The 21,513-nt window shown below is 38.1% G+C and overlaps 1 protein-coding gene across 9 annotated transcripts in view; it reads left to right on the top strand.

Moving 5' to 3' along the window:
* Window positions 1-21,513, top strand: part of MID2 (midline 2) — a 167,001-nt gene that overhangs the window by 120,283 nt on the left and 25,205 nt on the right. For all 9 annotated transcript variants that reach the window (XM_045817646.1, XM_045817647.1, XM_045817653.1 and 6 more), the window contains 2 exons: window positions 1,908-2,015; window positions 10,904-11,052. In XM_045817646.1, the coding sequence (XP_045673602.1) occupies window positions 1,908-2,015; window positions 10,904-11,052 (257 nt within the window). The remainder of the gene's footprint in view (window positions 1-1,907; window positions 2,016-10,903; window positions 11,053-21,513) is intronic.

Raw genomic sequence — 21,513 nt, 5'->3', positions numbered from 1 at the left:
CACTAAGAAAACAACTAGAACAAGAACAGAATCACAGACATGGATATCACATGGAGGATTAGCAACAGGGGAATGGGAGGAGGAGAGAGGAGGAAAAGGTACAGAGAATAAGTAGCATAGATTTTACGTAGAAAACAGACAGGGGCGGGGTAAGAATAGTATGGGAGCCCTGGCTGGCGTAGCTCAGTGGATTGAGCACGGGCTGTGAACCAAAGTGTTGCAGGTTCGATTCCCAGTCAGGGCACATGCCTGGGTTGCAGGCCACAGCCCCCAGCAACTGCACATTGATGTTTCTCTCTCTCTCTCTTTCTCCCTCCCTTCCCTCTCTAAAAATAAATAAATAAAATCTTTAAAAAAAGTTAAGTGATAATGCATTAAAAAATAGTATGGGAAATGTAAAAGCTAAAGAACTTATAAGTATGACACATGGATATGAACTAAAGGGGATAATGTGGGTGGGAGGTGGTGTGCAGGGTGGAGGGGAGTGAAGGGGGGAATGGGACAACTGTAATAGCATAATCAATAAAATATATTTAAAAAACAAAAAAAATAAAGAAACAGAAAATTTGCCAATAGTAACCTTAGAGGATGAGAGAGGAGGCAGGAGAACCAATGACAGGTAGTTTTCTGGGTTTGGAATATATAAAGGAACCCTCTGAAGAGAGCTGGCAATTGGAAATGCAGTCCTACCTTGCTAATGAAGCACATCTAGGCCCTTGAGATTTGATGCTCTCAAGTAACCCATTGTCTGTTCCTCAGTCTTCTAGAGCTCTGCCCAAGTGATCCTTGAATAGACTCTTGGAATGATTTTGCTTCCCTGTGTGACTGCTCTGTGTACAGCTGAAATGGAACTAAACCTCGTCTGCCCACCCAACCAGCCCAGGGGTCTCTTTTGACAGGACTCGGTTTGAATTCTGGTTTTACCACTTACTAGCTGTATGATATTGAGCAAGTCACTAAAATTCTCTGAGCTTCAGTTTCCCCATCTGCAAAATGGGAATCAAAATAGCTCTATGTTGTAAAATGGTTATGATAATTACATGAAATAATTGATCTCTAAAGTAGTTGACACATTAAGTGCTTAAAAGATGTAAGTTGATTTCCCCTTCCTTTCCCTTTACACTTGGGCAGCATAAAGATCCTCTGCTTTCATTTAACCCTTTTGGGAGCTTCATGTCATCTAATGTCAATAGTAGTGGAGATAGAAATAAGGAAAAATGAGTACATGGAAAAACAATAATCAATGGTGGCTTTTTCCCCAACCCAACCCTGATTTTGCAGTGGAGATACTTTGATGTAGCAATTGTCCCCAAATCGGAAAGGTATTCAGATACTGGACAGCCAGCCCAAGGTGAGAAATATCACTAAGACATGATGACAACTGTGTGAAAATACACCTATACACATATGTATTTAATGTGAAGATATACCTGCCCATTCATGTTTTAAAATTACAAGGGAATAAAGAAAGCTGAAAACATGTTTGTTAGGATGGTAAAAATGTGTTGTAGTGTTATCTTAATATTATGAAGCCGATAAAAAGGGATACACTTTCCATGACATACTTAAATTTCCTTACTCTCTTTCCAAAAGAACAGCAGGAGAACAGGGTGCTGGAGTAAAGAGAATTGCACAGTGGGAATAACATGCCCCCATCTCATCTGTCCTTCTGCCTAGCCTTCCATTAACCATCATGATCTACCAGAAGCCAGAGAGTTTCCTGTCTGTGGTGCTTCAATGCCCTTGCATCATTAATATCATCATCTCTACTCTTCTTCTAGGAGTGGATCTTATGAGGGAGGTATGGAAGGAGTTGTGCATGCTTAGCTGTCAGTCCAAACCTTTTAGAGAGCCAGCAGGGGACAAAGGCAGCAATCACTGTGTAACATTCTGGACTTTCTTGACAGGTGAATACTGCTATGCATGAGGCAAAACTTATGGAAGAATGTGACGAGCTGGTAGAGATCATCCAGCAGAGGAAGCAAATGATTGCTGTCAAAATCAAAGAGACAAAGGTAAAGCACAGTGCTTCAGTGAGGCCAAGGCATAGTTTACTTTACAAATGTCAAGGTTTCATCATGATTGTTCCAGTTTGAATTTAGATCATGAAAGCAAGACAAAAAGTGGTTTTAGGGAGGAAGGCCAAGAAGCAATGTCTGGCTTAGTGCTATAAATCCCATAAAAAAGCTGGCACTTCTGGGGTATTAGAAACATTCTATAACTTGACCTGGTAGTGGTGACATGGGTGTGTGTCTGTGCAAAAAAATCACTGAGTTGCACACTTCAGATAAGAGTACTTAACTGTATGTATAAGTCAATACAAAAAGAAAAAAATAGTGGTAGAAATGTGTACCAGAATTATGGAAGGCCTATGAATGCCATAAGTACTTTGAGCTTAATCTGAAATGCCTTGGTAAATCATTCTAGTTTCCTAGGAAGAGAGAACACTGATTGATATGGTAGAGGTGTGCAGGGAATATCAGAATGAAATGATACTGAAGTCAGAGAAGCCAGTTAGGAGGCTTATGGACTAATTCTTGGTATGAGTTGATGAAGACCTAAACCAATAAAGTAACAACATGAATGGAAGAGAAGCATATAACAGGCATTTTTAGAAAGGAAGATATGGGAAGCATTGATTAATTAGATAGAAAAGATGAAGGGCACAGAGAAGACTTCCAGACTTTTAGCTTGGGAACTAAAGAATGATGATCAAGAAGGTCATATGTGAGCCTCCATGTATTTATACAGTTTTAGGCTTGTTGGTTTGCTGGTCAGTGTTATTATGAATCTCATGCTGTGCATACAATGTAAGAAGTTATTAGAGCCCAGAGTGATGACCAATATTTTATGTCATGTTGGGTGGTTCCAGCTAACATAGAAACTGAAGGTTTCAAGAGCACAGGTCTGTAAACACAAAGGTATGTTCAAAGATACTTAGAGAAATATATATATAGAAATGTAGAATCTCAATAAAAAAGAGGAGATGCTGGGACTGAAGATGGCAGTGAGGTAGGTGGGAACTGAACCTACTTGCTTGTGTACCCAACTCGGACACCTAGCCAATTTTCTGAAGAACACAGTGAACAGCCAATGGAATCCAAGCTTTTATGAAATTTGGAAGCCAAAATTGTAGAGAACATTGAAAGCCAGATGGTAAGGAGATTGTGTTGAGACTGTAAGGTCTCTGGGACCTGAGTGGGGACCAAGGCTGCTGTGGTCCCAGGCCTGGTGCCTGGTGCCAGGGTCAGTGGCTGGCACAGGAGCATTGAAGGAGAGCCAGATAAGTGATTGTAACTCTGCAGCTCCCTCCCCTACCAGAGTAGGGAAGGCAGACCCACACCAGGAGAGACCTAGATGCGTAGTGTCTACAGAGAAGAAAGATGCAGTGGGAGATGCACAGAGGCAGTATGCCCCCAATGGGACTGTGGTCACTGGATAGGACATTACCAGAGAAATTGGGGAGCTGGGTGACACCTGGAAAAGGGCGAAGAGTTGGGGCATGGCAGACCTTGACCCAGATAGTCTACAAACTAGGCAGAGAGTTTGGCTGTGTGAAAAGTCAGGCACTTGTTAAGAATGGCAGGCATAAACAAGAGGAATTTACTAAAAAAAAAAGGCTCTCAGCTGCTGTTTAAGGAACTCTCACAGTGGCTGGGCCAGCAAAGAAGGAGGAGGAGGGTCATGATTTGCTCCAAATCAGGGAGCCTCATGGACTGATCAAAGTGGTACAGTAGGGGCTCAGAGGGGTAGCAGTCTCCAGAGAGACTTAATTTAAGAGGGGAATTAAACTGCCCTGAAGGGACTTTGAGAGTGTGCAGCATCCAGGCCAGCAAAGAGGGAGGAGTTGGAGTGTGAGTTGCTCCTAATCAGGGCACCTCACAGGCGGAACAACACGGTGGATTAAAGGCACCAGCCTAGTGCAGATGGACAATGGGGGCCTGGCAGCACTCTGAAGGCTTGGGCTAGAGGTGGGCATCTGTAAATATTGCAGCCCAGACCTAGCCTCCATCCTGGCAAAACCACAGCAAAAGAAAAAAGTGAAGCCCAGCCACCCCCTGCCTGCAGTATCCAGGAAGGTCAGCAGAACTCTCTTAGCAGGTTTAAAGTCAGCAGGAGGTGTTTTCTTTCTTTTTTTTTCTTTTCCCAAGTGTGAAACAATAAGACCTGGAGTTGTGAAAGGACCAAAAACAGATCCAGAGAGGCATCACAAGGCTAACACCAACAACTGAGAAACTGAGAAAAATTTCACTTGGTTATCCTATAGAACTCATTTTATTGTTTACTTTTATTATTTTTTGATATTTTTATTTCTTTTATTTGATTATTTTTTATTTTCTTTCTGTTTTGTTTTGTTTGTTTAATTACATTGACTAGTTTTCCTTCTTCTCTCTTTCATATTGCATTTTAATTTTTCTTTTCCTTCACTCATTCCAATAACACACTACTTTTGGTCTTTTACTTTCTATTCTTTTTATTCAGATCATATATTTCTTGTCATATTATTCTTATTCCAGAATTATTGCACATAATTGTTCCATATTATTGTAAATACTATACAGCACCCCTCCCTACTCTGGGCCCATTTCACTATCTTCCTGAGCTTTATTACTGTTGTGGTTAACCCTATTCTCTCACAGGCTATGCCTAGTTTCTATCCTTTACTCTCACTGTATCTCACCATCTAACCTCCCACCAATGCTCAGTTTTCTGGATATAGCTCACATTCCTTCTCCCCTCTAATAAGACTTTTATCTATTTTTGAGATTTTGTAATAAGTGGCTAGTTGGGTAAAATATCACAGTTATTGCTATACTTCTCCAAAGGATCTCCTATCTGTTCTCTACTTCTTGATACTTTAAATACCATAGAATACTCTCCCACTGTCTTAATCCATTATGCCTTCACCCTGCCACTGATCACATACAAGATAAGGTGGGAGTTGTGAACATCAGTAAACTTGCTGAAGAAGAGAACCCACCAACAAAGGAACCACCAACAGGTAAAAACTAAGTACAACAAGAGAACTCACACAAACAGAAGAAAGGGCAACCCTAGAACATCTGGATTTGACAAAGAGATCAAAGAGACCACACCACTGAATCCCACAGAACTCCTACCATAGAAGTTCACCCTACAAAGACAGCTAGCAAAGCAGAACATCAGAAAACACAGGAACAAACAAAAAGAGTCACCTAATGTGGGGGGGACAAAGAAAGAACCTGTAATCAAAAGGAATGGAAGACTCTCCACTAAAAGAACTAAATGAAATGGAGACAACCAACTATCAGATACAGAATTGAAAAGAATGGTTATAAGAATACTCAAGGAACTCAGAGACAACTACAAAGAACTGAGTGAGAACTAAAACAGTGTGAAAAAGGAAATAGAAACTATAAACAAGAACCAGGAAGAAATGAAGAATATGATTTCTGAAATTTAAAAAAACATGCTAGAAGGAATTACAATCAGGCTGCATGAAGCAGAGGACTGAATTAGTGAGCTGGAAGACAAGGTGGAAAGAAACACCCAGGTAGAGCAGCTGCAGGAAAAAAGACTAAAAAAATATGGATAGTTTAAGGGAACTCCAAGACAACATAAAACACAACAACATTCAAATCATAGGAATACCAGAAGGAGAAGAAAAGGAAAAAGGGATAGAAACCCTGTTTGAAAAAAATAATGCCAGAAAACTTTCCAAACCTGAAAAATGAAAAGCCATGCAAATTCAGGAAGCACAGTGGGTCCCAATTAAGATGAACCCAATGAGGCCTACTCCAAGAAACTTCATAATTAAAATGCCAAGTTTTAAAGACACAGAGAGAATCTTTATTTTTATTTTTATTCTATTTATTTTTTCTTTTTTAATTGTTGTTCCAGTACAGTTTTCTGCCTTTTACTCCCATCCCAGCCCAGCTCCCAGTCTTCCCAACCTCCCTTCCATTTCCACCCCTCCCCATATGATCTCACCTTTAACAGGAACCTAATCAACAAAACAAACAAACAAGCAAAATATAACCAAAGACATTGAAATAGAGAACTGGATTACAGTGACCAGAGGGGAGAAGGGAGAGAATTTCAGGGGAAATGGGGAAGGGTTTACAGGAACAAGTATAAAGAACACATGGACAAAGACAGAATCTTAAAAGTAGCAAGGGAGAAACCAGAAGTAACATACAAGGGAGCTCTGATAAAGCTAGCAGCTATTTCTCAACAGACACACTTCAGGCCAGGAGAGAATAGCAAAAAAATATTCCAAATAATGCAAAACCTTGCAACCAAGACTACTCTGTCCAATGAGGCCCTCAATTAAAATGGAAGGTGAAATGAATTTCCCAGACAAAAGAAAGCTGAAAGAATACACCTCCACCAAACCAGCACTGCAAGATATGCTAAATGAACTGCTATAAGAAGAGGAAAGAAAAGAGTGCGAGAGGGGAACACAGGTACAAAGGAGGAAAAATGAATAAATACCTATGAACAATAACCTTAAATGTTAATGGATTAAATGCTTCAATCAAAAGACATAATGTAGCTGAATGGATAAGAAAATATGACCCACACATATGCAGCCTACAAGAGACCCATCTCAGGAAAAAAAAAAAAAAAAGAAAACACAGATTGAAAGTGAAGAATTGGAAAAAATATTACAAGCAAATAGACAGGGGGGAAAAGCTGGAGTAGCAATATTTATATCAGACAAAACAGACTTCAAAAAAAGTCCATAAAAAGAGACAGAAAAGGACACTTCATAATACTCAATGAATGAATCCATAAAGAAGACATCAATATTGTAAACATATATGCATCCAATATAGGAACACTGAAATATATAAGGAAAACCTTGGAGGACTTCAAGAAAGATGTAGACAGCAACACACTCATAGTAGAGGATTTTAATATGCAACTGTCAAAACTGGATAGATATTCAAAACAAAATATCAACAAGGATATTGCAGCATTGAGCAATGTCCTAGATCAAATGGACTTAACAGGTATAAATAGAACCTTTCATCCCAAAGAAGCAAAGTACACATTCTTTTCAGATGCACATGGAACATTTTCAAAGATAGACCACATAATAGGTCATAAAACCAATCTCAACAAATTCAAGAAAATTGAAACCATAGCAAGCATTTCTCAGACTAAAAGGGACTGAAACTAGAAACCAACCTCAAGGAAAATATTCAAAACACTCAAATTCATGGGGATTGAATAGCATGCTATTAAACAATGAATGGGTTAAGAATGAGATCAAGGAAGAAGTCAAAAAGTTTCTGGAAATAAATGAAAATGAACACACAATAGTCCAAAACTTATGGAACACAACAAAGGCAGTCCTGAGAGGAAAGTTCATGGTGATACAGGCTTACCTAACAAAGACAGAAACATTGCAAATAAACGACCTAACTCTACATCTACAGGAACTGGGGGAACAATAACAAACAAAGCCCAGAATGAGTAGAAGGAAAGAAATAACCAAGATCACAGCAGGATTAAATGACATGGATTCTAAAACAACAATCCAAAAATTCAATAAATCTAGGAGTTGGTTCTTTGAAAAGATAAACAAAATCAACAAGCCTTTAAGCAAACTCATCAAGAAAAAAAAGAAAGGACTCAAATAAACAAAATCAGAAATTAAAGAGATTACAAATGGTATCACAGAGATACAAAGGATTGTAAGAAATTACTACAAGCGACAATATGACAAGAAATTTGAAAGCCAGATGAAATGAACAAATTTCTAGAAAAATATAATTTTCCATAACTGAATTAAGAGGAAGCAGAAAGCATGAACACACAAATAACAGTTGATGAAATTGAAGCAGTAATCATAAAACTCCTGGCACACAAAATCCCTGAACCTGATGACTTAACATAATTTTACTAAAATTTTAAGGAGGAGCTAACCCCTATCCTTCTCAGACTATTCCAAAAAATCTAAAAAGAGGGAAGACTCCCAAACTCTCTTTCTGAAGCCAGCATCATCCTAATTCCAAAAACAGATAAAGACAAAACAAAGAAAGAAAACTACAGGCCAATATCACTGGTGTCATAGATGCTAAAATACTAAACAATATATTGGCAAACCGCATCCAGCAATACATTAAAAAGAACATACACCATGATCAAGTGGGATTCATCCCATTGACACAAGGGATGGTACAACATTCACAAATCAATAAATGTAATACATCACATAAACAAAAGTAAAGACAAAAATCACATAATCATATCAATAGGTGTAGAAAAAGCATTTAATAAAGTACAGCACCCATTTATGATAAAAACACAGTAAAGTGGGAGTAGAGGGAGCATTCCTCAACATGATAAAGGCTATATATGAGAAATGTATGTCCAACATCATACTCAATGAGAAAAAACTAAAAGCTTTCCCATAAGATCAGAATCGACACAAGGATGACCGCTTTCACAACTTGTGGTCAATATAGTATTGGAAGTCCAAGCCACCATGATCAGATGAGAAAGAGAAATTAAAGGCATCCAAGTCAGAAAGGAGGAAGTAAAACTATCACTGTGTGCAGATGACATGATAGTATACATAGAAAACCCTATAGGCTTCACCAAAAAACCACTTGACCTAATAAGCAAATTTGGTAAAACAGCAGGGTTCAAAGTCAATATTCAGAAGTCAAAGGCATTGATATACCCCAGCAATGAAAGATCAGAATCAGAAATTGGGGGGGAAATCCCATTTGCTATAGCATCAAGAAAAGTAAAGTACCTAGGAATAAACGTTATCAAGGAGGTAAAAGACCTGTACACAAAACAACTACACAACACTGAAGAAAGAAATTGAGGAAGACACAAATGAAAACATATACCATGTTCATGAATTGGAAGAATCAACATCATCAAAATGCCCATACTACCCAAACCAATTTATCGATTCAATGCAAGCCTTATTGAAATAGCAGTGATATATCTAACAGATATAGAACAAATATTTCAAAAATTTATATGGAACCATAAATGACCCTGAAGAGCCACAGCAATTTTGAGAAAGAAGAACAAAGTAGGAGGGATCAAAATACTTGATAGCAAACTAGATTACAAGGACACTGTAATCAAAACAATATGGTACTGGCATAAGAACAGACACATAGAGCAATGGAACAGAATAGAGAGCCCAGAAATAAACCCAAGTCTCTCTGGTCAATCAATATTTGACCAAGCAGGCAGCAGCATAAAATGGAATAAAAAAAGCCTCTTCAACAAATGGTGTTGGGAGAACTGGACAGCTACATGCAAAAAAATTAAACTCAATCACCAAACTACACGAAAATAAATTCAAGGTGGATGAAAGACTTAAATATAATTTGTGACACCAAGGAAGTCCTAGAGGAGAACATAGGCAGGAAAATCCAAGATATCCCACACAGCAATATTTTCACCAATATGTTCCCTAGAGCAAGAGACATAAAGGAAAGTATAAACAAATGGGATCTTATAAAAATAAAAAAATCTGCATGGCTAAAGAAAACAGCATTAAAATAAAAAGAGTACCAACCATATGGGAAAATATATTTGCCAATGATACCTCGGACAAGGGTTTGAACTCCAAAATATATAAGAACTCACATGACTCCTCTACAGGAAGAGAAACAATCTAATTTAAAAATGGGCAAAGGATCTGAACAGACATTTCTCCAAGGAGGACATACAGAGGGCCCGGAGACATACGAAAGAATACTCAGCATCACAAGCCATCAGAGAAATGCCAATTAAAACCACAATGAGATGCCACTTCATGCCAGTGAGAATGGCCATCATAACCAAATCAACAAACAACAAGTGTTGGAGAGGATGTGGATAATAGGGAACCCTAGTACATTGTTGGTGGGAATACAGACTGGTGCAGCCAGTGTGGAAATCCATATGAACTTTCCTCAGAAAACTAAAAATTGAACTGCCTTTTCACTCAGCAATACCACTTATGGGATTATACCCTAAGAATCCTGAAACACCAATTCAAAAGAACCTATGCACCCCAGTGTTCATAGTAGCACATTTACAATAGCCAAGTGCTAGAAGCAACCTAACTGCCCATCAGTGCATGAGTGGATCAATAGAATACTGCACATCAGAAAGAAAGAGCTACTACCATTCGCAATAGCAGTGATGGAACTGGAAAGCATTATACTAAGTAAAATAAGCAAGGTAGTGAAAGAGAAATACCATATGATCTTATCTGTAAGTGGAACCTAATCAACAAAACAGACAAGCAACCAAAATATAACCAGAGACATTGAATTTAAGAACAAACTGACAGTAACAGGAGAGGAGCAGGGAGAGGGATAATAGGGGATAATAGGGGAATGACCATCAAGAAACATGTATAAAGGACACATGGGCAAAGCCAAAGAGGGCAGGTTCGAGGGTGGGAGGTGGGGCTGGGTGAGGCGGGGGACATGGTAGGGTCAAATGGAGACAACTTTACTTGAACAACAATAAAAAAAGAAGATGCTTTTTATTAAACATGTATGTGAAAATATGTTGACAATGAAGTGTAAATAATAGTGATCCCTTGGCAGTAGTGTTTCTTTTTATACTTTTTATTTTCTACATTTTCTATATGAGCATGCATTGCTTTTTTGACCAGAAAATTAATGTTATCAATAAAAAGAAGAAGTAGACAACCTAGAGCATATGACCCTGGTCCAGGATAAGTAAGTGGACTCTAGGTGGGAGGAGGGTTTGGTATGACAGACATAAAGAATAGAGTGAGAAGGTGAGTACTTGCTAGAGTGAGCGGCTGGATATTAATATTAATGGGCCTTAATTTTAGAATCACTGCAGCAGATCCTCATGTTGTTTTATCATTTTTAATTAAGCACTGGATATTTTGTCTTATTTTTCTGTTGCTAATTCCTTTAAGGTTATGAAACTGAGAAAGTTGGCACAGCAGGTTGCTAATTGCCGCCAGTGTCTTGAGCGGTCAACAGTCCTCATCAACCAAGCTGAGCATATCTTGAAAGAAAATGACCAAGCACGGTTTCTCCAGTCTGCAAAAAATATTGCTGAGAGGTGAGCTCCTTATATTCTTTTGACATTCCTGCACTTATGAAAAGGGACCAGCTTAAAATCACTTAATTCTATTTAGGCATGTATTTAGCAGCTGCCACCTGAAGAGTTTACCAGCTAGTTCATTACTAAGCCTCAGTGACTGATTGCCCTGTGAATTTCTGGAACCCTTCTCTGTCTTTGCAGCCTATTAGTTCTTCATTTGCAAAGAATGAAGTCTAAAGTAAAACAGTGTTTAGTATATTCAATAAGGCTTCAAAGGGCTATAGGAGCCCCTTAGGCTAGATTTGACCTCCTTATATCTCTGTCATTCACTGAAGACTTTGGCACCAGGTTCACAGCATTCTTTTCTACTGCTCCTGCCCTCATTCTTGGTGATGTTACCAGTATCCACATGGTTTACTCATGTAATAATCTAGCCATCTAGTCTCCTGGCTCCTTGCCAGGTTCTCCTCCAGTGACCCTCACTTCTGCTCCACTTCATTCACCCACTTCCGTGGTCCACATGCTAAACCTCACTGTCACTCATAATTATACATAAATCATAAATTAAAACATTCCACTTTCAAACTACAACCTCTGTACTTAAGCTGTCTGATTTTCTTTCAGTATATCTATTCTTCAAATTCACTGGAACCTCTAAATTCTGACTCCTACTTACCAGCTACTGACTGTTTTCATGACTTTCTTCACTTCTTTCTTTGGCCTATTTAGGGTCTGTGATTTCTCATTTCATCTACTCTCTTCCATATCCCCAGTTCCCTCACCCCACTGTCTTTTTATCATACCAGCTTAATTATAGCCCAACCCAGGTATTCCCATCTGCTTCATGCGTATATTTGAGTTGCAGAATCCTGTTGGAGAAAATCATATAACCTCTTCTGGTCAAGATAGAGACATAGGTACACATGCTTTGCCTCCTCGTGCAACCATAAGAGGATCACAACTAACTTCAAAACTAAAAATAACCAGAACTGCCAGAACATTGAAGTGTATGGAAGTTTGACAACCAAGGATTGATTGATTGATGCTTTAAGAGGTTTATCTGGGTAACTGGACTGTAGAAGATTGGGAGAAGGAATGAGTAGGGAGACGTCTCTGTTTGGATAGAAGTTAGAAGGCAGGAGACCCTGTGCAGTGTCACTGTGAGTGCCTCTACTTGCATTGGAACCACTGGAATGAGAATTTTGATTATGATGCTGAAAAGAAACCATGGAAGCAGAAAGACTTATTTAAGGCACTGAAACAATACAAAGACCTATCAAAGTGGAATTCTATATGCACTGAAAATATCTAAAATTGATGTTGGGAAAATATAAACTCAGACAGACAAAAGCTTGGAAGTTAAGACAATGTCATTTCTAGAAAAAGGACAATATTCTGAATAACACTTACATTGACACGATCACTGACCAGCAGTGACCACAGAACGCTGTGGATGGCTCGTCAACACTCAAGAAAAACATACACAGAGACAACCAGGTCCTGTGGGGAAGTAGGAACGGAATGGCCACTCTCTCTAGTGGGGAGCGCCCCATTCCCCGCCCCCCTCCAGAGAGGCTTTTTATTGGTTTCATTTGCATAAGAATTCAGGTAAAGCTCATTACTCATTGCTAGGAAGTAAGGATCAAACAACAGATAACAAGGAAGTCTGAGGGCCTATTTTGAGTCAGGGTCAGATAGCTAAAGAGCTGTAAAACTTTGAGGAACAAACAAAATTCTTGCCTGGACCCTTAACATTTCATTCTAAACAAAGCAGGTTTCACAGGATTTTACATATTCATTCTTAGGCCTGATCACCCAGAGAACCCACCCTTTCCAACACAGGGCTGCACCACCCTGCCATTGTTTCAGGCTTAGGTGGAGCAAGGGAACTAAGGTAACCAAGAGATAAGGAGATTTTCTCGCAGACAATAAGGACTCAGGCTATGTCAAAGCCAAGGGGCAAGGGTCCTCAACCCCCTTTTGCTATAGCCCCCAAAGCCCTTCCTTGGGGGCCTCCCACGTGATCGTGCCTATCTTAGGTAGTTCCCCCCTTGGGGAATCTTACCCATCATTGGCTAACTGACCAAGCATTGGAGGCCAGTTATAGATGAAGTAAAAGGAGCAGAAGCGGCACTCCTGCCAGGGAGATAAGCTTTTGTCTCCTTACTGGCTTACGGTTCCAAGGTTCCCTCAGCCTTAGCCTTGGCAGGGGTTACAGCTTCTGATACCAGGCAGGGCAGTTCCCAACACTCACATGTAACATTTCAAAACCTTAAATGCTTTTACTTTTGTTACTTTATTCTCTCGATAAATCCCATAGGGGTGAAAACAAGCTAAAATGGACAGAGATGTCTTTTTGAATGTGACAGAAGTGAATAGATGGCAGAAGTTAGACTCATACTTAGTATCCCATCACCCCTGATACCACACAGTGATTTCTGACTACAGCAACATTAACCCAGTAATGGGAACAATTGTTCTTAAGGAAAACAAAACGAAACAAAATGCATGGCCTTTATTTTGAATCAAATGGCTGTTCCCATATGTTTTATAATATATAAATTAAGTTTTTAACATGTGTCTCATTTACTTTGGGTTATCTATGGTCTTATTTTAACCAATGAATTTCCCTCTTTTTTTTTATTGATGTTCGAATACAATTGTCTCCATTTTCCCACCCAAACATTCTCCCACCCTACCAACCCTCACCTCCCACCCTCAATCCTACCCCGCTTTGGCTTTGTCCATGGGCTTTGCCTTGGACAAAAGCTTTGCCTTATGGACCTATGGACAATGTTCATTTACAACCCTTTCCCTTCTTTTCCATTGTATTCCCCTCTCCCCTACCCTCTAATTACTGTTAGTTTGTTCTTAATTTCAATGTCTCTGGTTATATTTTGCTTGCTTTGACAACCAAGGATTTAAAGAAAAAATATTTATCCAGATGGGTAGGAGGGGCAGAGCTGGGGAGCTGTGGCAGTGGCAAGGGGATGGCAGTGAGGCAGCAGCAGTGGCAGCTAGCAAAACAGGTGGTCCCACATTCACAAGTGGCAGATAAAAACTGGGAGGGACACCTGGGAAGCAGGCAATCCCAGCCCCAGGCCAGACTGTGCAGCCTAGGGTTCCAGCACTGAAAAAATGAAGCCTTATAACTTCTGGCTGTAAAAACCAGTTCAAAAATGAGGACAGAACAAGAATACTGTGGGACATCTCCAAACATGCAAACATCCAAATCACAGGGATGCCAGAAGGAGAAGAGGCAGAACAAGAAATTGACAACTCATTTGAAAAAGTAATGAAAGAAAACTTCCCTAGTTAGGTAAAGGAAATAGATATACAAGTCCAGGAAGCACAGAGTCCCAAACAAGTTGGACCCAAAGAGGACTACACCAAGACACATCATAATTAAAAGGCTAAAGGTTAAAGATAAAGAGAATCTTAAAAGCAACAAGAAGAAAGAAGAGAGTTACCTACAAAGGAGTTCCTGTAAGACTGTCAGCTGATTTCTCAAAAGAAACTTTACAAGCAAAAAGATTGGCAAGAAATATTCAAAGTCATGAAAAGCAGGGACCTGCAGCCAAGATTGCTCTATCCAGCAAAGATATAATTTAGAATCAAAGGGAAAATAAAGAGCTTCCCAGAGAAGAAGAAACTGAAGGAGTTCATCATCACCAAACCATTATTATATGAAATGTTAAAGGGAATTATTTAAGAAAAAGAAAATCAAAACTATGAATAGTAAAATGACAATAAACTCACAACTATCAACAACTTAACCTCAAACAAAATAAAAAATAAACTAAGCAAACAATTAGAGCAGGAACAAAATCATAGAAATGGAGAGCACATGGAGGGTTATCAGCCGGGAGAGGGAAAGAGGACAATGGGAGAAAAGGTACAGGGATTAAGAAGCATAATTGGTAGGTACAAAATAGATAAGGGGATGTTAAGAATAGTATAGGAAATGGAGAAGCCAGAAAACTTATATGCATAAACCATGGATGTAAACTAAGAGGATTGCTGGAGGGAAGGTGGATACCAGGTGGAGGGGGGCAAAGAGGAAAATTGGGACAACTGTAATAGCATAATCAGTAAAATATACTAAAAAAAAGAAAAAAAAACACATAACCAAAGAGATTGGTACTACTACATGACAAATTCATGGCCTCTAATCTCACCTGGGCCCTTGGTACTACCCTGAAATTGTTTGGTGTTGCTTTTTTTTTTTCATTTTTAAAATTTTATTGTTCAAGTACAGTTGTTTGCCTTTCCCTCCACCTCTCCTCCCCAACCCCAGCAATCCCCACCTCCATTGTTTGATTCCACCCACCTTATTTTTGTCCAAGTGTCCTTTATTGTTTTTCCTGAAAACCCTTCACCTTTTCCCCCATTCCCCCTCCCACCTCCCCTCTGGTTACTGACAGTTTGTTTTTAATTTCAATGTATCTGGTTATATTTTGCTTGCTTGTTCATTTTGTTGATCAGGTTCTACTTAAAGGTGAGATCATATGGTATTTGTCTTTTGCCGCCTGGCTTATTTCACTTAGCATAATGCTCTGCAGTTCCATCCATGCTCTCCCAAAGGATGGGAGCTCCTTTTTTCTGCTGCATAGTATTCCATTGTGTAAATGTACCATAGTTTTTTCACCCATTCATTTACTGATGGGCACTTAGATTGCTTCCAGCACTTTGCTATTGTAAATTGTGCTGCTATGAACATTGGGGTGCATAGGTTCTTTTGGATTGGTGTTTCAGGGTTCTTAGGATATAATCCCAGAAGTGGAATTGCCAGGTAAAAAGGCAGTTCCATTTTCAGTTTTCTGAGGAAATTCCATACTGTTTTCCACAGTGGCTACACCAGACTGCATTCCCACCAACAGTACACTAGGGTTCCCTTTTATCCACATCCTCTCCAACACTTGTTGTTTGTTGATTTGTTTATGATTGTCATTCTCACTGGTGTGGAGTGGTATCTCATTGTGGTTTTAATTTGCATCTCTCTGATGGCTAGCAATGCTGTGCATCCTTTCATATGTCTCTGGACCTTTTGTATGTCCTCCTTGGAGAAGTGTCTATTCAAATCCTTTTCTCATTTTTTAATTTTTTTTGTCTTCCTAGAGTTGAGTCATATGAGTTCTTTAAATATTCTGGAGATCAAAACCTTATCTGAGGTATCATTGGGAAATGTGGTTTCCCCTATAGTTGGTTCTCTTTTTATTTTAATGCTGTTTTCTGTAGTTCTACAGAAGCTTTTAGTTTTGATGAGACCCCATTTGTTTATTCTTTCTTTATGTGCCTTGCTCTAGGGGACATATCAGTGAAAACATTGCTGCATGGAATATCTGAGCTTTTCCTATGTTCTTCTGAAGGCCTTTAATGGTGTTATGACTTATATTTAAGTCTTTTATCCACCTTGAATTTGCTTTTGTGTATGGTGTAAGTTGGTGATCAAGTTTCATTTTTTTTTTTTTTGCATGTAGCTGTCCAGATCTCCCAACACCATTTGTTGAAAAGGCTATTTTTACTCCAGTTTGTGCTGCTGCCCTCTTTGTCAAATATTAACTGACTATAAAAACTTGGGTTTATTTCTGGGCTCTCTATTCTGTTCCATTGGTATGTGTCTGTTCTTATGCCAGTACCAGGCTATTTTGATTACAGTGTCCTTGTAATACAGTTTGATATCAGGTATTGTGAGCCCTCCTACTTTGCTTTTCTTTCTCAAAATTGCTGCAGCTATTTGGGGTTATTTATGGTGCCATAGAAATTTTTGAAGTGTTTGTTCTATATCTGTGAAATATGTCATTGGTACTTTAATAGGTATTGCATTGAATCTATAAATTGCTTTGGGTAGTATGGATGTTTTGATGAGTTAATTCTTGTAGTCCGTAAACACGGTATATGCTTCCATTTGTGTCTTCCTTCATTTCTTTCTTCAGTGTTGTGTAGTTTTCTGAGTACAGGTCTTTTACCTCTTTGGCTAGGTTTATTCCTAGGTATTTTGTCTTTCTTGTTGCTATATCAAATGGGAGTTCTTTCATGTTTCTTTTTGCTTATTTCTATAATGTCTATTTCAAATTTTCCATACTCATCTCAAAATTGCAACCCTACCAACTTCCAGCTCAGACTTAGCAAATGACTTTACCTCCTATTTTGTGTAAATACTGGTAGGTATGAAATGATAAACTCCTCAACTTCTCATACTGAACTGCTGGGCATACCTACAACCATATCCATCAGTTTACCTTCTTTCTGGTTATCATGGAAGAGATTTTCCTTCTTTTGTGCTTTGGTTACATGCCTTCTTTTTTTCCTCCCCCATTTCTTTTCCTCCCCCACTCTAGTTGGCCTCACATCTGCTTTTAAACTCATTCATGTCTCTCTTATCAATAATAATAAGAATAAAAATATCCACAGTTTTCCTCTGCTTCCCAATTTATGTAGCTATTGTTCAATTCCTTTCCTTCCCTTCAGAGTAAACTTCTTGAAAGACTTTCTACTTCCTCGCTTCTGATTTATTCTTAAACTTTTAAAAGTTATTTATATTAAAGCAATACTTGTGCCTTTAAAAAGTCCAATATTACTAATAGTCATATTGCAAGAGATACTTGTCTCCTTCTCACCCCAATTTCTGCTCTTCAGCAATAATACTATTGAATATTTACTTGTTGCTGGACATTATTATAAACCTTTATAAGTATTAACTCAGTCCTCAAAATACATTATGACATAGACACTGTTATTATCCCCATTTTACAAATGGGAGAATGAGCCTCAGGGAGGTTGTGTGACTTGCCTAATGTCACCCAACTAGTAAGGAGTAGATGAAGGAATCAAACCTAGGAAATCCAGCACTGTAGTCTACATGTTTGCAACAAAGCCAAGCAATTTTAGCTGTATTAGGTGTTTCTATTGGCATAATTTTTATGTTGCTAAATAATATCATTATACTACTAGTTTTCAATTTCATTTTACTTTTACTTTAAATTTTTATTGAATTTATTGGGGTGATATTGATTAATAAAATTACATAGGTTTCAGGTGTACAATTCTGTAATACATCAACTGTATTTTTTGTATTCACCACCTAAAGTCAAGTCTCCTTCTGTCACCATTCATTCTCCCTATATCCTCCATTACTTCCCTCCACCCTCCTTCCCCTCTAGTAATCATCGTGCTATCGTGTGGGTCTGAGTCTTTTTATATTTTTATTTTTGCTTAATCCCTTCACCTTTTCACCCAGTCTCACAACCCTCCTCTCCTCTGTCAGCTGTCAGTTTGTTCTCTATCTATGCTTCTGTTTCTATTTTGATTGTTAGTTTATTTTATTCATTATATTCCACATATAACTGAAATCATATGGTACATGTTTTTCTCTGACAGGCTTATTTCACTTAGCATAGTGCTCTCGAGGTCCATCCATGCTGTCACATAGGGTAAAATTTCCTTCTTTCTATGGCTGAGTAGTAATTCATTGTGTAGAGGTACCACAGTTTTTTAGCCACTCATCCACTGATGGACACTTGGGCTGCTTTCAAATCTTTGTTGTTGCTCATAACGCAGCAATGAACATAAGAATGTATATATTCTTTTGAATTCATGTTTCAGGTTTCTTCACATATATTCCTAGAAGTGGAATTGCTGGGTCATAAGACAGTTCCATTTTCAATTTTTTGAGGTAACTGCATACTACTTTCCACAGTGGCTGCACCAATCTTTATTCCCACCAACAAACAATACATGAAGGTTCCCTTTCCTCCACATCCTTGTCAACACTTGATGCTTGTTGATTTACTGATGACAGCCATTCTGACAGATTAAGGTGATATCTCAGTGTGGCTTTAATTTGCATTTCCCTAATGATTACTAATGTTGAGCATCTTTTCACATGTCTATTTGCCATCTGTATGTCCTCTTTGGAGAAGTGTCTATTCAGGTCTTTTGCCCAATTTTTAATTGGATTTTTTTTTGGTGTTGAATTCTTTACAAGCTCTTTTTAAATTTTGGATATTAACCCCTTATCAGAGGTATCATTGATGACTATGTTCTCCCATTCAGTAGATTGTGTTTTCATTTTGTTGATAGGGTTTTTTTTGTGTGTGTGTTTTTTTTTTTTGCTGTGCAAAACCTTTTTAGTTTGGTATAGTCCCGTTTGTTTATTTTTTTCTTTTGTTTCGCTCGCCCAAGGCTATATATCAGAAAAAAATATTGCTAGAAAAATGTCCAAGATATTACTGTCTTTGTTTTCTTCTAGGACTTTTATAGTTTTGCAACTTACTTTGGATTAACTCCTTAATCCATTTTGAGTTTATTCTTGTGTATGTTGTAAGAAGGTGGTCTAGTTTCATTTTTTTTATGTATCTGTCCAATTTTCCCAGCACCACTTACTGAAGTGACTAACTTTACTCCATTGTATGTTCTTGCCTCCTTTGTTGAATATTAATTGACCATAATGGTGTGGGTTTATTTCTGGGCTCCTTATTCTGTTCCATTGATCTGTTCTTGTGCCAATACCATGCTGTTTTGTAGTGGCCTCATAGTGTACTTTGATATCAAAACTCCAACTTTGTTCTTCTTTCTCAAGATTGCTGAAGCTATTTGGTATCTTTGTGTTTCCAGAGAAATTTTTGTAATATTTTTTTCTAGATCTGTGAGATATACCTTTAGTATTTTAATAAGAATTGCTTTGAATCTGTAGATTGCTTTGGTTAGGATGGACACTTTAGTGATTTCAACTTTTCCTAATGCATGAACATGGTGTATGTTTCCACTACTTTGTATCTTCCTCAATTTCTTCAGTATCTTAAAATTTTCCGAGTACAGGTCTTTTCCCTCCTTAAATTTATTCCTGGGTACCCTATTTTTAGTTGCAATAGTAAATGGGATTGTTTTCTTAATTTCTCATTCTTATAGTTTATTATTGGTGTATAAAAATGCCACTGAATTCTGAATATTAATTTTGTATACTACTACTTCACCAAAATCATCTGTTAGTTCTAGTAGTTTTGGGTGGACTCTTAAGATTTTCCGTATACAATGTCATGTCATCAGTGAATAATGACAGTTTCACTTCCTTTTTACCAGTTTGGTTGCCTTTTATTCTTCTTGTCTGATTCCCATGGCTAGGACTTTCAGTACTGTGTTGAATATGAGTGGTGAAAGTGGACATCTCTGTCTTTTTACTGATCTTAAGAAAAATACTTTTAGTTTTTTCCAATTGAATATGATGTTAGATGTGGGTTTGACATATACAGTCTTTATTGTGCTGAGGTATGACCCTCTATTCCCACTTTGCTGAGAGGTTTTTTTTTTATCATAAGTGGGTGTTGGGTTTTATCAAATACTTTTTCTACACCCATGACATGATCATGTGGTTTTTATCCTTTATTTTATTTATGTGATGGCACATTTTTTCTTTTTTTAAGATTTTATTTATTTATTTTTAGAGAAAGGGGAAGGGAGAGAGAAAGAGAGGGAGAGAAATATCAATGTGCAGCTGCCTCCCACATGCCCCCATCCAGGGACCCAGACTCCAACCCAGGCATGTGCCCTTGACTGGGAATCAAACCAGCAACTCTCTGGTTCACAGACAGGTGCTCAATACACTGAGCCACACCACCCAGGGATATTTATGTGATGTGTCACATTTATTAATTAGTGAATATTTTACCAACCTTGCATCTCCAGAATATATCACACTTGATTATAGTGTGTGATCTTTTTAATGTACAGTGTTGCTGGTTCTGGTTTGCTAATATTTTGTTGAGGATTTTTGCATCTATATTCATCAGGAATATTGGCCTTTAATTGTCTTTGTTAGTGGTGTCTTTATCTGGTTTTTGAATTAGGATAATGCTGGCCTCAAGAAATGAACTTGGGAGTGTTTCCTCCTCTTGAATTTTTTGGAATAGTTTGGGATGGATAGGTGTTGGTTCTTCTGTGAATGCTTGGTAAAATTCACCTGTGAAGTCATCCAGTCCAGGACTTTGTTTACTGGGAGATTTTTTATTTCTGCTTTGATTTCATTAGTTGTAATTGTTCTACTCAGATTCACTGATTCTTCCTAACTCAGTTTTAGAAAATTATATGTTTCTAGGAATTTATCCATTCAACCGGGTTGTCCAATTTGTTGGCATATAATTTTTCATAGTATTTATTTACAGTCCTTTGTATTTCTGTGCTGTCAATTAATTCTCTCTCATTTCTGATTTTATTTATTTGAGTACTCTATTGATGAGTCTGGTTAAAGGTTCATCAATGTTGTTTTTAAAGAACCAGATCTTGGTTTCATTGACCTTTTATGGTTTTTATTTATTTATTTTTTAGAGAGTGAAAGGGAAGTAGAAAGAGAGGGAGAGAAATATCAATGTATGGTTTTCTCTTGCATACCCCCTACTGGTGATCTGGCCTGCAGCACAGGCATGTGCCCTGACTGGGAATTGAACCAGTGACTCTTTGGTTCACAGGCCTGTGCTCAGTTCA

This window comes from Phyllostomus hastatus, unplaced genomic scaffold (genome assembly GCF_019186645.2).
Source record: "Phyllostomus hastatus isolate PE091 unplaced genomic scaffold, TTU_PhHast_1.1 phas_scaffold_28, whole genome shotgun sequence".
NCBI classification, from domain to species: Eukaryota; Metazoa; Chordata; class Mammalia; order Chiroptera; family Phyllostomidae; genus Phyllostomus; species Phyllostomus hastatus.
The sequence above is the reverse complement of the archived record's forward strand: the minus strand, read 5'-3'. Positions and strand labels throughout refer to the sequence as shown.